This window comes from Channa argus, chromosome 8 (assembly GCF_033026475.1).
Source record: "Channa argus isolate prfri chromosome 8, Channa argus male v1.0, whole genome shotgun sequence".
NCBI lineage: Eukaryota > Metazoa > Chordata > Actinopteri > Anabantiformes > Channidae > Channa > Channa argus.
In genome coordinates this window covers 2,569,108-2,585,961 of record NC_090204.1, presented here as the reverse complement: position 1 = coordinate 2,585,961, position 16,854 = coordinate 2,569,108, and the positions used below count along the sequence as shown (strand labels likewise).

The window sequence follows — 16,854 nt, the reverse complement described above, 5'->3', positions numbered from 1 at the left end:
TCCCGCTCCCAGCAAGGGATCCAGCCTTTTCCGGTATCTTAGCTTGCTAGCTAGCATTTTTTGGAGTGGACCAAAAATGTGATTGTGTGATGTTCAGTGTCTTGCTCAAGGAGGAGCCGGGGATCGAACCAGCATCTGAGGGATTGATGGGCAACCGCTCTACCACATAAAAAGATCATAATTGCTTTTACATTCGTTCTAATTTTGGCTACATAACTTTTTACATTTAAACTGTTTTAAAGGGAGAATAAAACATAATGCAGAGATAGTGAGTAAACAACATTCTGCTGCTCTTTACTTTTGTACTGAAGTTGTTGAACACTCACACACATGCACATACACACTTTTGCACCCCCCTGAATTACAGGGTTAGTGGTTTGGTTTTCCATGTCCTTGGGCGAGACACTGAACACCGAGTCTCTCTTGGTGTGTGCTCCTTACTTTTGAGATGCATTGGATAAAAGCCCCTTACCCTCAGTCCAACCCTTACCGTACCCATATAATTATAACTTTGAATAAAATTCAGTCCTAACCCTCAAACAGCGCTTTAAAGGTGTGTGAGAAAGTGAGGCTGTTCGTACTTCAATGTTCTAAAATTCAAACTGGTTGTCAGTCTGCTGGCACACACACACACGCATACAAGCACACAGACTTAAACACGTTTAGTACCTCAAGGCCATGTTCCATTGTCCTGGGAAAGCCATGAGCAGGAATTCCTTTCATGTGTCATCTCCTGTCACTGTACGATACTGACAGAGGCTTAGGAACATACGAGAGGCCTCGGCACAATGTCCTGCTTTTAGTTAAATGAAGAGTCTGGCAGCTGCTGCGTTCATCAAAATCAAAGGATAATCTGCTTTCCGTATAAAATCAAGAGATGATTAACATTTTTATCAGAGGGGGATGGGAGTTTAAATGTTGGCACCTTTAAGGAGACACTTGACAGACACAGGGCGGGGAAGGTTCAGATATCGTGTCGAGAGATTTTAAGTTTCATGAATGTGAAATAAAAACCTTTTGGGTTTTGGTTTTGCTGTGTGTGAGCTTACTCTTAAGATTTTAAATGTCCACCATCTTCATTGTTGTACTACCTCAAATACTATTTATTTATGTAAATATCCATCTGTGCAGAATTATACAACACAGCTGATTTTCTTTACGGTCTAATGCTACAAAATGTAGGTGAACGGTTTAGAAAACATAAAAACACATATATTAACTCACCAAATCAAGATGTCTTTGACATCAAAATGCAAAAAGTCTATAACAAAATCAACCTGCAGTTTGTTTGGACTGAAGGGGACTTGAGACTTCTCTCTGCGACACGGCAATTTAAATAAAGCTATTGATTTTAGCTTTGACATGTGTCTTTATTTCTTTACAATAAAGAAAAAACGTCTGGTTTTGGTCTATTAAACTTTTATTAATCAGACATATTATGTTCCTTATCCTTTTACAGTGTATATAAGCAGCAGTACAGATAGTTCACTGGCTCATTGGAATGTAGATATGCTTTTTAGGAGTCTGTTTAAAATCCGGCCTGCTTTACAATCCTTTTTGTGAGCCAGTGCAACCAAGGTAGGGCTTGAAAAATACACCCACCTACCTATTTCAGCAGAGGTGGGTAACACAGTCGCTCCCACTAGCCACTTTAGCAGGTTAACTTTTCAACATATATTTAATCGCAGTCTGTTTTGCAGTCAGTTGCCATCCAAAATCCAACTGCAACGTGACACTGCGACACTACAACTCCCATGAGCACTACCTGCACACAGTGTTTGCTTATTGGTTCATTGGGAAATTCTGTGAAGCCTATTGCCTTGTGCTTCTGCTCTAGTGAGTGACGACAGAAGACGTCCCTGTCAAGAACATGTTGGAGATGTAAACCCGAGGAGATCTGTAGTCTCAAATAAATGGTGTAACAAAACGCAGAGACAGGTCTGGCACAATAATTATGTTCTTTAGTTATCATACAATATACATGCTATCCTTTGATAGGTTTCGCGGGCCAAGATGTTGTTTGTGCAAAGCGCCGTAAGTCGAACACTGTGTGACAGATTATTATCAGCAAACTAATCAAAAAGCTGATCGAATATGTATCTGCACCTTAAACTCAGGATAGTTGTTGGGGTAGACATCATTTCTCTTTGTGCGTGTTGGTTTACATTAAAGAACAACTCCCCCCCACCCAAACACACACACAGACACAGGATAATATCATGTTCCATCCACTGGACGAGTTTGTGTCAAGTCTGTCCCAGGGTTTGGCTATATGAAAAATTTGTATTGTGTCTGCAATTCAAAAAACAAAAAACAAAACTAAGACTACCCTTTTTTCCTGACTTGTAGCATTGGCTGTTATAATACTTTGTTACCTGTCAAGGACATTAGGATTGGTAGGACATAAACAGCAATCCACTTCTCTTGAGCACATTTCTCTGTTACACCAATATGGCTCCAACAGCCAGCAGGAGTGACACCCTCCTGGTACCAAGAATTACTATTTTTTATTAAGAGGGCATCATTAGACACACAGTCTGTCCTCCTGACCCCAGCTCTGTGTTGGACTAATCAGGGCCAAGGAAGGGATGTCTTTCTCCTTCACAACTCCCCACCAGTGTTTTCTCCATCGGACTCCAATCAAAGGGAGCAGAGGCCATTAGGCAGCTTTGGACCTCCTTTTCTTTATAATTACACCCTCCTGGATTGACCGAACACCAGCTAGCCCTCTGCTATATTGGGTAATTAGTTCAGAATGTGAGCTGTCAACATGCAAAAATCGTGCCAGTAGGCCCACAATGCCACAGCCACCCCCACTGTGTTCAACAACAACCACCTAGCCTCTTTTTTTTCCCTCGGCGACTCGTGTCAAATCCAGGTCCCTCAGAACAAAATCTTAATAATTAACTGGCAAAATTTAACATGATTGCTTGTGACACACCTACTCTGGTAATTATTGCTTTGAGGCCATGTGCTAATGAAATTAATGCATTCATTGCCCCAACAAATTAGCATAACTCATACAAATGGCCTACATTTGAGAACTCATTGCAAAAAGGAAAAACAATGTACAAGAAAAAGCATAATCATCATCAACAAAACAACAACAACAACAAAAAGCTAGAAAATGAAATGGCTGGCATATTGAAGGGGGAGCCGGTATGATGAGCACGGCTTGCTCAAAGACTTAATGGATAAACCTTCTTAATGTTAACCAAGGGTGATTGCGGTATTGTATTACAGAGGGACAGCAGAGCAGGACAAAATGATTATCACTATCATCATTGTAGTCATTGCTGCTCTACATATGTGTCTGTGGACAAATATTAAATGGCGTGTCACCGCAGACATTAAAATGTTATTATACTGATGCATTAACTTACTGTGGCAGAGTTCATGTCAATATACAGCATAAGCATCCAAACAGTCATTCACTAAATGCACAGCTGCCACTCGCAGTATTCGCCAGTCCTGCCACTGACCCCTGTTCATGGCTGTTTGGTCTCTCAGTGGGAAGTCTCTCAGACATTTGCTGCTCTCCATTAATAATTGATGACAATGCCATCGGTATAATGGATGAAGACGAGTGCAACAGTCAGTTGGAGGTGCTGCAAAAGTGCAAGAAATGTCCCCTCGTAGGTAAAAAAAAAAAAAAAAAGAGCAGAGATGATTTTAACACCTAAAAATGTGTTTGCCTGCAGCCAAATACTGACAGGGAGCAGGAAAAAACAACAAAAAAAACAAAATGGCTTCCATTCAAACCACACTGACTTTGTAACAGTTAGTTGAGATTCTGCTGGTTAGTATGAAAATGTCTAGTTTCCAAAACTTTTCCAGTTAGTCCATGTGGAACCATTTGTTTGGGGCTCAATGTTGAACTGAGATGAAACTTTTTTTTTATACAGCTATTGATGGTGGAGTTTATGTATTTCATTACTTCATGATACTTTTAATACAGCATTCAGTCGTTTTATTCGTGCGGCAAACTCCACTTGTTTAAACATGAAAACAGAAAGCGAAGTCTAAACATTTTGCCACTGCCAAAGATCTCACTGATGGGAGTCTTTCCCTAACTCCACCTTTACTTCTCCATAACCCCTTAGTTACCCGCTTCATAGCTTTTTTTTCCACTCTGTCTCAGATGTTTATTGAGAATGTCAACACTATATTCAGTGGGTCAGAGTAGATTTACAGTCAGGCTATCTGGCCCCGATACCCCTTTTGCCCTTATTGGGAAGCGCTTATAAGATTTCAGAAATTCTTGCAATGTTGTTCCGCTTCAACAAGCACGGCACCGACCAGCATTTCATAAAACATAGCAACTTTTGCTGAGAGGAACAAATAAATGAATAAACAAAACGATGAGAAACAGATTTAGTATAAGATCCTAAATCTGATCCTGAATGTTTTCTTCTTTCTGCTGATCGGCTTTACTTTTGTCATCACTAATCTTAAAACAGACAAGTACACAAGTAGTGCACTATGAGGCAGGGTTAGAAAATTTTATTCTTCTATAAATAACAACAATACCAGACTTGTTCTTTGACCCTAAATGGAGACAAGCGCAAATTGCTAAATGAATAAAAACATCCCTGCTCACCGACATCAGTGGAGACTTCCCACACACTAAATGTTTCATTTAAGTTTCATCAGCGGTGCGAATATGTTTGTGCGCATGATTTCATGTTTAAAATATCTTCAAATACTGAAAGGTCAATGTCAGTGCTAGTGTGACATTTTCTTCCACAGAGTGTATCCCTCTCGTACATACACACCAGAGCAGACAGCAAAGATCACATTTTCAACCCGCTGCTATAGAGCAAACAATGAATAAAACACTCAGTAGCCAGCTTGTGCTGCTTTGACCCACAGCACAAGCATGAATACATACAACACATCAAGCATACTTCCTAATCTGAGATGGTTAGTAATGTGGCCACCTTCTCCATCATGCAACCCCATCTGTGATGACACATCAGCTTCACCATTTCATCCAAATAAACTCACACAAGACACAATGTGTTGACGAAAAATTTGCATCAGGAATGTACCACAGGAAAGCACGATTAATTTGTGCTCATGAATTGAATACAGATTTTGTCATTACACGGCTTGTATCCTTTGCCAAATATTGCAATGTTTCTCCTTCCTTTTCCGCAGTGTGTTCTGCTGCAATAATAAGGAATAAGAGACAGCTTACAGCTCATAAGCAACTGCTGGCAAATCAGCTAAATCACAGAGCAAAACAAAGATCTGATTGCTCATTAGTATTATGGATCTGCTCTGTTCAAATCTGTTTTGTGAGGAGCAGCCGCTGTTTAATGACTTAAATGGTGTTTGTTTAAATGCTCACTACCTACATTTCACACAGTAAGATTAAAAGAATGAGACATCATCAAATATCTCATTAAATCTTTATAATATTCCCCTGACAAAACCCACACTTACCTTGGCTTTGCAGATTATGCATCGCAGCCTGTCTTCACTTCCACACCCCTGTGAAGAAACAATATTTTGAGACTTTGAAGTGATTTAGTGACAGTGGACTTTCAAAACAACACATCTGAAGTTGGACGAAGAATGACATGCATGAGTGGCAAATCAATTGTTTGTGTATTGATCAATAAAACTAATTGCATTGGTCTGAAAAATCTAATTGCAATTGCAAACCAAAACGTGCATTTTGCATTGTGATATGTTTTTAATTACAGTGCTACTCTGTACATGTTGGTTGCCCTGCGGTGAAAACCATCACAGTATTAGATAAAACACAGTAACAAAATTAGATACATTTGAGAAAATATAAAAACAGAAGCAAAAAACCCAACAAAACCTCCAGTGTTTTGCACCTCAGGACCAACACAGCATAGAATAATTCATGGTTAGCTGTACATAAGTAGATGTTATTTAATTGCATTCACAAAATGTTCCACTTCACATGATAGAACCGCACATTCAACAAAAATAACTTGCTGGCAATAATCCTCAAGCTGGCGCTAACTAACTGAAGATGCTAATAACAAGAAAAGCATTTGTACAAACTCAAAGTGCCAAATCCACTGCTAATATGCATGGCATGTCGGAGAACATTTGATAGATGGTAATGGCATATAATTATAGAACACAGCTATTAGGCAATGTGGTTTTATAAAGAGGACCGTTGCCCCTGGCACTGTGGCCTGATTGCTGTGAGTGTTGGGCTAATGAATGTAAACCAAGTCTGTTTGCTGTGATGAGAATTATAAACCCATAAGAAAGAGACAGTGTTTGTTTGTATGTGTATGTTTTTCGGTGTGTGGGGGGGGCTCCAGGTACATACACCCACCCACATACACCTATATATGAAATATGAGGAACATATCTAATACATATCAACGTGTAAAGCCATCTTCTATTGATGTTTTTCATCTGGTGACACGCTGGTCAACGCTTCCCTCTGTACTGAATCAATGCTACATTTAGCTATCAAGCTGTTATTACTTTTTAAAGCTGTTCTTCTCACTTTTTTTCCCATAACTGCCATTTATTATATTTCAAATGGATAAGATGCTGATTTTGTTTCGTCTCAATAGAATGAAGCCAGATGTATAAAAATTAAAATATATCTATATCTATATATATTCCTCTGAATTGTGTGGGTATGCTATTACTTTCTTAATGGCTGCGACTTTGCCCTGTATTTTCTCAAGTCGGTTGTTGGGTTTCGCAGTGAGACACACCAGGCCACGCTCAGCTGGTGTGGTAGAAGCCATGCAGTCCTCCCATGCCCTTGTACTTTGTGCTACGAGGGGTTTCACCCCTCTAGGAATGCACTCCCTATAATGAGGGTCAGAGGTCAAAGTGCCGCTGCGCCTGGAGGCCGGGATCTCCTAGGCACATTCAGTCACTGACTCTGTCCCTATATTTAAATCCTGCCTCAGGACATGTTTTTCAAAGGGCATCTTCTAACTAGTTCCTGGTTACTAATTAGTTTTGTGCCATGCTATTTGTCTTTGGGAACCTGAACAGGGATGGTGGGCCGGTGGGGGGGGATGGAGTTGGTGGGGGCAAAAATGAGGGAGTCTAAAAAAAGACAGCGTATGGTTTGCCTCAGTGCAGATGATACTCATTCAGATAGCCCTCTGCTGCAAACACACTGAAGCATGTATCAACAGTTCTGGAAATGAATGCCAAAGCCGTTTTGTTGTGTTTCAATCCAGCCCACCCTCTGTTTTGTGACAACATCTGTGTCATACTATTGTGGCTGGAATTAAACAAGGATGTGGAATTTTCCCTTTTTTTCCTGCTGTTGTTCAAGCTGCTTTTAGCAGTGGTAACGGTGCGTGCTATCACTTCCAGCTGGCAGGCTCTCTCTGTTGCAAGTCAAATCATTATTGGATTACATTTTCTGGCTTCATAAAGTGCGGTTAAGAGGCACTTTAGACATACGTGTATGACCTGCTTTCCAGAGATGGCTATCAGAGCAAAAGTGACAGGTCAATTGCTGATTTCTGTTCTGTAAAAGGGAGACGGGCTCCCTACCCTGAGCACTCTAAAAGGTTGCACGATCTCTCTTTCGCTATCAGCTTCTTTCTCACACACACACACACACAAAAAAAAAATATAAAGCAGTCTTGTAACATCAGGACACACTCTCAGTAGAGAGCAGGGTTCACTGCATGTTTGTGGGTGCCATCTTCATGTGCCTGAGCATGTGTGTCTGTATATAATTGTATAGTGGGAAGACACACACTTAATGGAAGTGGCTCTTCACTCTGACAGCTGGGTGGTGCGGATGAAAGGTCTGCTGTAGCATGTTGTCTACCACTTGTGGAGTATCTGAAGAGACCCAAAGCTCACCAGAGTGGACAACACATATTGTGTATGGTACAGCAAAGCACGGTGACTTATAGATAGTGTGCATTCTGAGCAGAATTAGATCAAGACATCATATTTAGAGTTTCACTGGGCGCACCTCCTATTGAAGCAGGCATTCTGAAAAACTGTGGATGTAGATGACGTACGTTCCAAAAGTGCATAAGTTACACCGATTGAAGCAGTTTCTGGTTTATCGGCTCTATGGCACTCTAGTCAAAGTGGTACTCCAGCAATTTAGTTTTTCCCTTTCATACAAGTAGGCTGACTTTTGAGACAGATGGTGGGCAGAGTCTGAGATATCCTGACTTCATGTTCCAGGTGCTGATCGAGCTTCTCGAACACTAGGGCTAGATTTTAATTAAATTTAAATTAGCACATTTGTAAACATTATAAAGATATGAGAAATAACATTAGGAGCATCTGTGCAACACTAACAAAAAAGAGATTCCTACCTACAGTAATTGCATATTGCGTTTCTGAAGCTCTGAGTGCTAGAATATATGTAACCCAGGCTCTATACCCTCCCTGAATGCACCAACAGCGCTGTATGTTTAGAATAGGTGGCTAACACTAGGGATGCTATGGAGACAAGGAGTTACTCTGTTTTATTATGAACCCCACACAGAAAGACAAGCGAAAGAGAGGAATTGAGATGGGTTACATTCCACACCGCTCAGTCACACGTTCTTTATTTGGTTTTATTATTTATACCTATTAGCCACTGAACTGCATACTCACAGGTCCTGTAATCAGTTCTTCCTAACGTTGAGACATAGTCAATAATCAACTTAAAGCTGTACTTTTAACTATTAGCAAATTACTGTCCACATACACTACAGAGCACCCACTATACTGTTGGAGAGCACCAACCTGAGTGAGCGTGAGCCTCACACAAGTATGAACAAATGTGGTTTTGAAACAGAAGCAAACAGAAGGTTAATTAGAGTTTTGTACTGATGACAGTGGTCTGTCGCTGTTCATAAGAACGATCATTAAAAACATAAACTGAAATAGCAGAACTCTGTAGAGCTTAGAGAAACAGTTGGGGGATAATTCTGTATGGGTTCATCATCCGGAGAAACTCAAGCCCACATTACACTCAGGCTTTTGATCCATCATTTCTATGAAAAAAATGGATCAGTATACTATATCCTACAATGTCCAGCATTTACAACTAGTGCTTGTTCTATCATAAGGTGATTGCTATGATGCCTTATGGAAGTCGGGGTGATTATATTATGTAATGTAATAACGAGCAGTGCATCTATATCTGCCGCTGCTCAAGTTCATTTTCATGCTACACGGAAAAAAAAAAATCTGCATAGAAAAGAGGTTTAGGAGTTGGGAAAACCGAAGGTCGGCAGTTTGTGTTGGCAGAATTTTTATTCCACTTCAATTTACATTTTTGCTCTTATACTTTTAGCTTTTCATTTGTATTTTTTAGAAAATACAAAAAAAAAACAAAAAACAGTGGTGTCAGACAATTAGTTTGCAGGGAATTAATAGTAGAAGAATAATTAGCATGAGCAACAAAAAGTACCATGACTGAACAAAAAGAGAAATGTATGCGACCTGCAGAAATGTATATTTCATTAACACAGAGGATTAAAAAGTGGTGCAATGCAAAAACACTGCAGCAGTAACTGCAATAGTACTGGTGCTTCAAGGAGTTCTAGAAATGTTAATGAGATATTTTGCAGTGGGTGACAGGTGTCTGGTGCACGATAGCTTTCTGGATTTCTGCCAGTCCATTACGAGGTACTTCTCACTGTTTCAACCTCTGTGTTTCAACTGTATAACCATGACGTGTTACCATTGTTAGCAACCCTCATTAAAACTAATTGGTATTGCTATTTGAAAGGTAGCTCATTAACTTGAGGCAAACAGAAAGGAATGCTAACATGGGAAACACATTTATCCACCATAGACATTTTCAACTTTCACATTTTCACAAATGTCTGATGAGGGAAAAAATGCAAAGCGGAAATTCAAAATACCAAGGTTCCCTACAACGGACAGTGTTTCTTACCCTCTGGATCCATGTGGATAGACACACGTGATGGGCAAGTAAATTCTTGCAGTCACAGAAATTCCTCAGTGGGTCACTGGCTTGAAGTTCAACATCCCTGCATATAAAACACTCTGATGTATCTGTAGAAGAGAAGAACATAGAGGTTAGAGATGGTTTAGCACTGATTTCACATTGCGTGAAAGACTAATCCTCATGTATACTACAACTTGTTTCTTAATACGTCATTCACCACACACGGTATAGTTTCCTTGAGCACTAGGCCTTTTTTGTTCCTTGTGGGAGCATAGCAAAGTGCATCATAAGCGTGAATATTCATTAATTCTTTTACTGCTACTATCTTGTTCATCGTTTAGTTTGTTGTCTTTTGATATCCAAGCTATTAAGTGACCAACATTATCTTTTCTTTTCTTTTTTTTTTTTCAAGTTTTTACTCTGAAGAAATACCATAAATCGCAGTAAAAAAGAAAACAGTGTTTTCCCCAAATACTGTGTTTGGTGATAACAGTTTTTTGAAAGAATAATTAAAGCTTCACAAGTTAATTTTACACATTGGCTGCCCAAATGTCAGAGCGTTATCAAACTGAATTTTCATTACCCAGAAACCACAGGACACAAACTGCACATGTCTTACATTTCATTGGTTTGCCATTGACAAGCACTTAAGAACTGTTTGAAGACAAAAATGACAGGCTTTTTTCAAACTACCCAATGGCTTACATTAGGATTTCCTACATATCTTGGTAAGCCAGAGGCAATATGGGAAATGCAGGAAAATACATAATCTGAATCAATAAAGAGATGATAAATGGCTCAATCTGTTTTATGACTTCTATAATCTCAAGAGCTTGTGTATCTTGGGAGAAAGCATCCGACTGCATGATTTAGATCAGAATTGGTAAAGCAGGGACTGCGTTGGAGGTTTGATTTGATACTGCATGGACTCATCAGGTTTGACCAGTTGCCACTATGATTATTATTTGTTCAGTTGGAGCAGCTATAACTGCTGACACGTAAACGCTTATGCAAAAAAAGTGCAAATCTTCACAAACAACAAACCAGTAATGAAAAACCGTGTGCTTACTAGTAAGCTACTGCGCTACATGTTCCATTCGTGTAACAAACAATTTCATTTGATCCAAAATGTCAAACAAAACTAAGCCAAACTAAAGAGAGATGTACGCTGAGAGTGAATAAAAAAAGTGTGAAGCTGCAAAAATAGATTTCGGCCATCTTAAGGTAACAAGAGTAACAAGCTGAACATACAACATTTATATATTTATATTATATAAAGTATATACCGATCTCCATTGTGTCTTCACCTCAGTTGCAGAAAGAAATGCTAATTTACATTTTTTTTTTATTTTCAAAATGCTGAAGTTGTTGGCTTGAATAAAGCCACTAGAATGAATCGGAGAGCTGAGAGAAAATGCAAAAAAGTCTTTATGTTTGTCACTCTAAGTGTCTCCTAGATTAGCCACAGTCCTTTGAGCCGTTATTCTTACAAATATGTTGATCAGTGTGGCTTCAATTCCGTTCCAGTTCGGGTTTGGCTGAATAATTTTGCGTTTATAATTTTTGAATAAATAAACCAATTAAATAACACTAATTTCACCTGCTGCTTTTCCACATCTCTCTCTTCATCATAGTTACGTTATCTCTAGCTGCTTCAGCTTGCAGCATGGAAATGTTTAAAATATTATTTGGAAGCTAAATCAGACTGGCCTTACTGTTTTCTTACATTTCTGACTCTGTTTTGTTAATACCTCTCATCCAGACTGTCTTGGAAGAATACGATCCTATATTAATCTAGATTGAGAAGCAAACTTTCAGCATCTGAGGTAATGACATCATCTACATGCGCTTGTAATCGATAACCTAACAACCCAGTTGCATTCTAACGTTGGCTCACCTATTCTTACTAGCTAGGTTGCTTACATGTTTGCTAATATTTTATCAGAAGATTTGGGGTTTTTTTGTGACTGACAGCTTTTACAGTGACAGCTGTTCACAATGACAGCTGCTCACTCTGCCTCTGCACCCACCGAGGGTGTAGAGGCAGAGTGAGAGTAGGAGAGAGAGAGAGAGAGAGAGAGAGAGAGAGGTTGGCTGTGCAGCTCTTCCATAAAGTAAATAAAAATAAATAGAAATTCAACATGTGATGGTCAATGATGATAATGTAGCAGGTTCCCACTGATAACTTAATATATGCCAATAATAGCTGCATGTACGACACAGGCCCCTAACAATGGGAAATGTTGGACTTACTTTGCTTTGCAGCGGGATAAAAAGACTTAATTACCAGGAACTGGTAGTTGTCAACAACACGTGATTTTCTACCTATACAGCGGTGAGATGAAGCCTCATACAGTATGTCACAGTGAAGTGATGGGCCCTGGGTCACTGAGGAGGGGACATAAAAGGTGAGCAGTGGGTACAGTACATCACGGGCCAGGCGACGGACAGCCACAAGATCCATCAATTCTTCTATGATCCATTGTGCTGTAACCCAATTCAGCGAGTAGTGAGGAACTTTACCAGCCTCTTTGTTTAGTGATGATCCTCACAGAGGAGCTTTGAAGCTAACTATTGGACAGTAGCTGCGAGCCAGAGTTGTTGGTTTCATCCCATAAAAACACTGGGAGACAAGCAGTGAGGACTAGTTTTGGTGTGTGCGCTCGCCTGAATGGGGGATAAACTGCTGCCTCAGAAACTCCTGTCTCTTTTGGGGATCTCATTGAGCAGGATTGCTTCAGGTGAAAATCTATCTTCAGATGAAAAACATTTTAATCAAAGGATGGGGTTTTAGTATAACCCATAAGAATCGGTGTAAGCAGATTTTATTACTGACCAGGCATATATCTCTACCGACATTAATATGTCTGAAAAAAGGCTGTGAAATAGAGAAAATGGATGAACTTTTTCCCCCCCTTCTCATTAGGGTTAAATCAGAAATCAGGCATTTTTAGAACAACGTGTGGCGCCTGGCTCGCACTTTTTTTTTTTTACTACGCTGTTACTGATGCCAACCACCTGGCCTACTAATGGAAATCACTCAAGTGAGGCTCTCTCCAAACGCGAGTGCGTGTCGAAATTCATATGTTTACTTCCTTTTACTTTATATTAGGCTTAGTTGGTTTTCACTCATTGTCAGAACAGGAGGAGCACAAAATAATGGAGCCATGCAGACGAATACCTATAGAGTATGACAGTCAAGCTAAAAGGGAGGCTGCGTGTTTCAACAGTCTGACCGAAAATATTCCCAAAGTTACTGTGATGGCTGCTCACCAATTATGGAGAGTCCTTTTTAACATTTTATTCCCTCGATTCTGCCCTGCTTTTACGATCATTATGGCAAGCCCCCAGGCACTTCTGGAGCTAAATAACGGAAGCAACTGCAGCTGAGAAGCTGACTAGAATACAACATTACAACAGAGATGTAAACATGCCGCGTGTCAATCGCAGCCGAGCTGACACGTCTGCGTGATCTGTGACTCCCGTAATTAACTGTCAGCAGTGTCAGTGTTCGGCAGCGTTTCGCAGGAAGGTGAGCGCCTGACTAACTGGCTAACAAAACGTCCCGTGTGCAGCAGCAGCAGCAGCAGCAGCAGCTCCAGGCTGTGTTGTTTCCATACAGGGTTGATGATGTCCTAAAACAAAGTTTGTCAGTTTGAAACGCTGATCTCCTGCTATCACAGAATTATACCAACTATGTCAAGAGCACTGTTTATACTGGCTGACTGCTTGAAAATTGCTTTAGTAGTGGGCATGTGTCAGTGATGTTTTAATTCACTGCTGCACAGCACCACTGACATAAATAATAGGGGAAAAAACTGTGAACGAATACCAGCCACCATCTCAGCGGAAGCACTCAAACTGTGCAGTGTTATTTGATAAATTTGAATCCACATCACGGGTTTGCTGCACAGAGTACTGTACAGTAAACCAATGAGGAAAATGCCAGATTGGGATAATTTAATTGTCTGTTGCATTGCTAACGACCTCATTAACAAAAGAATGATGGGAAATCAGCGTGGTCTGGGCGTAGTACCACCTATGTGACGGCCATCTGGCTACAATAGGGGGTGGAGTTGGGTGGGGGTTGCAGGGCTTGTAAGCTAACACCACTGTGGTCATGATTTCCAAACGCAAGCCTAGAGCACCTCTAGATGGGAGAAGGATTAGTGTTTCACTGACCTATGCAACGTCGATTCGGATCTTTCTGTTTAGAGCATTGTGTAAATAACAAAATGTATATTGTTTAATATGAAACATGTTCCTGGAACTGAGGTGCACATGACCTTAAAAAGTATGACAAAGGTTAGTAACAACCACAAATTAAGAACAAATACATCTCATATACTATAGGGATTCTGGTAATGTGCAGATTCAGTCATGTCACTTACACATACACTTTATTTAAGCAAATTTTGGTTATATTAATGATTTTCTGATTAATTGATTATGGGCCTATGACATATTGAAGGTATTTTCACATTGTAACTGTAGCCTTTCGTTATTCTGGACTGTAATTTTATTAAAGGGCCTCTTCTGTAAGTTTGTACAGTATTTTTATACAGTTGGGAAACTTTTGTGAGGAAGACAATAAACTTTTTTTTTTCTAAATCACAGCAGCAGCCCTCTTCAGGATCTTTTCATTTTTTTCCTAATTTAACTCAAAGGCATCTTTTATATGACCCTGCGCGCCTGGTAAATGCTCATGTATTGCAAACGACACAACCCCCAGATCACAACACAGGTTGTCTGCAAACAAGTTTTAGTCTTAAAGTTACTCTGTGAGTCCTTAAAACGCTCCCACCACAGCTACAGAATACAGGCTGAGAGTTTTCACAGGCTGTGACAAGTAAACTGAACATGATGTGGAAAAATAAGTGGAGTGCCCCTTTAACAAGAAGTGCGGTTTAGAGGAAGCTTGGTCAGTGGGTGGGAAGTTCTCCATGGAGAGATGCGTCACCGACCATAGAGGCTTTGCAACATTACAGCTCTGCATGCAATAGACAGATCCAGCATTGTTACATGTGCAATTATCAGTTGGTTACCTAATATTTGTTAGCGTATGTACTGTAATATAATGTAAGTGTACGTTTACCTATGAAAATGTTTAATTGGTAAATGTCATAAGATGTAAGATATTTAAGTGGTTAAATATCTTTCATTTGCTTCTGTAGTGTACATTGCAGAAACGTATGTGTAAAAAAAACCCAGCCATTCCTGACACCAAATAATTATACGGTGTTTTATAGACACCAGGGCAGGTAAAACATTTAGAAAATAAAAATGTATTTAAAATATCCTGTCAAATACGTGACAACAGACCCTTAGGAGTCCGTGATTATGCCGCCGTGACATGATTGCTTTTTAAAAACTATGCCAGACTCCTAAGGTTTAAGCAGATCGTACACGTAAGATATGACTTTTAGCGTTTCATCTTGGGTCACACAGCTGTTTCAACCACAACACCTTATCCAACAGAATCCAACAGAAAGAGAGCATGTTCTTAGTCCTAGCGCAACTTTCAGTAGATTGAATTCTGAGTCACTATATAATTACAGATCCTTGTTTTAGTAACTGTGGCAAATAAAGTGAAATGTTTTAGTTGTTAAACAACAGTAAATTGAACTTTGCACTTTACATATCAACTAACCTGTTTAAATACATGTAACCTTCTAAATGTTCGTCATGAACCTTGTTAATAATTAAACACAACAATGTACATACCTATGAATAGACTTATGCAGGAATGTGTTGAGGACAGAGGTTGGTAGTCACTGCCCATATTTCCCTTCTGTGGCTGACAGAAAACGTCTTCCACCCACTTCTAAGTACTTCCAGATAGCAGCGGTTTTCTCCACTTCCTGCTCAAATTCCTCTTTTCTCTATCTTGCTACGTACCTTTAGACACAAACTAATGTGTGAACACAGAAGTTTACGACTCTAAATACACACATTTCCTAGTGGCGAGCTCGATCAGCTGATCGCTCTGTGTTTTTGTTTTTGAGGAAGCTGTAAAAGTGCTCAGCCAATCGCAGGCACACACTGAAGGCATGTCAGGACCGGAAGCCAAATGAAGAGAAAAAAAAAAAAAAAAAAAAAACGAAGACAGAGAGAGAGAGACAAGACAAAAGAAATAAGAGTTTGCAGTGAGCTGTCTTCCCTCTGTCATGACAGTTTAAAATAGATGTGGGTGAGAAACTAATGATTGTAACAAACAGGTCAGGTTTCTGTTTTCTTTCTGACACACGCATTTTGTGTTTAATGGAAAGGGTTTGATGTTGGCAAGGTTTCATAATAAAGGAGGGACTTATAATGGCAGAGACTGCTTTCCTACAAACCCCGTTTTGCAACATCAATTCTGTATACTCATTGCCGGGAAATTACAGGTTTTGGAACTTCCCCCGAACATCATTAATTCACATCTTTTAATACGTTTTTTTGAAGTAAATGACATCTAATCACAACACGAACAAGCCACTTTTACTAAAATACTGTAGCACAAAAACGTGCTTTACGGAAAACAAGTAAAAAGTACATTTGATTCAATCAAAAGAAAAAATATTTTAAAGTGTTTACAAAAACACTTCCTTTAGAGAGTAAAGGTCTACAAGATATCAGGTAGAACTAGAGCATTTCAAGAGTGAAAATTACAAACATTGCAAAATGTAACATTTCAAACAACGTAAACCATCAACCTTAGCAAGACAATTCATACTAACATACTAATTATAGTAAAAGCTAGCAATGCTTTTAAATCCAGTAATATTTTATCATATTATGCTACAAAAATCCCAATTTGAAAAAATCCCGAGCCTTCTACAACACAGTAGAGGGCTTTCCCACAGGACACCAGAGTTTAAGGTCCAGAGTCACTCTTTGTTACTCTGTTTGAACAATTTACCTGATGTAAGTCGTGTCAAATACATCACAGGACTAATAAATGGAATGAATTT

The 16,854-nt window shown here is 39.5% G+C and overlaps 1 protein-coding gene across 1 annotated transcript in view; it reads right to left on the bottom strand.

Annotated features, from left to right (window-relative positions):
* LOC137132078 (uncharacterized) overlaps window positions 1–15,916 on the bottom strand; it is a 66,660-nt gene extending 50,744 nt beyond the window's left edge. The window contains exons 1-3 of the mRNA XM_067514152.1: window positions 15,626–15,916; window positions 9,887–10,008; window positions 5,449–5,496 (exon numbers count right to left, since the gene is read on the bottom strand). Coding sequence (XP_067370253.1) covers window positions 5,449–5,496; window positions 9,887–10,008; window positions 15,626–15,683 — 228 coding nt within the window. The 5' untranslated portion in view covers window positions 15,684–15,916. The remainder of the gene's footprint in view (window positions 1–5,448; window positions 5,497–9,886; window positions 10,009–15,625) is intronic.
* Between the last annotated feature and the right edge of the window lie 938 nt (window positions 15,917–16,854).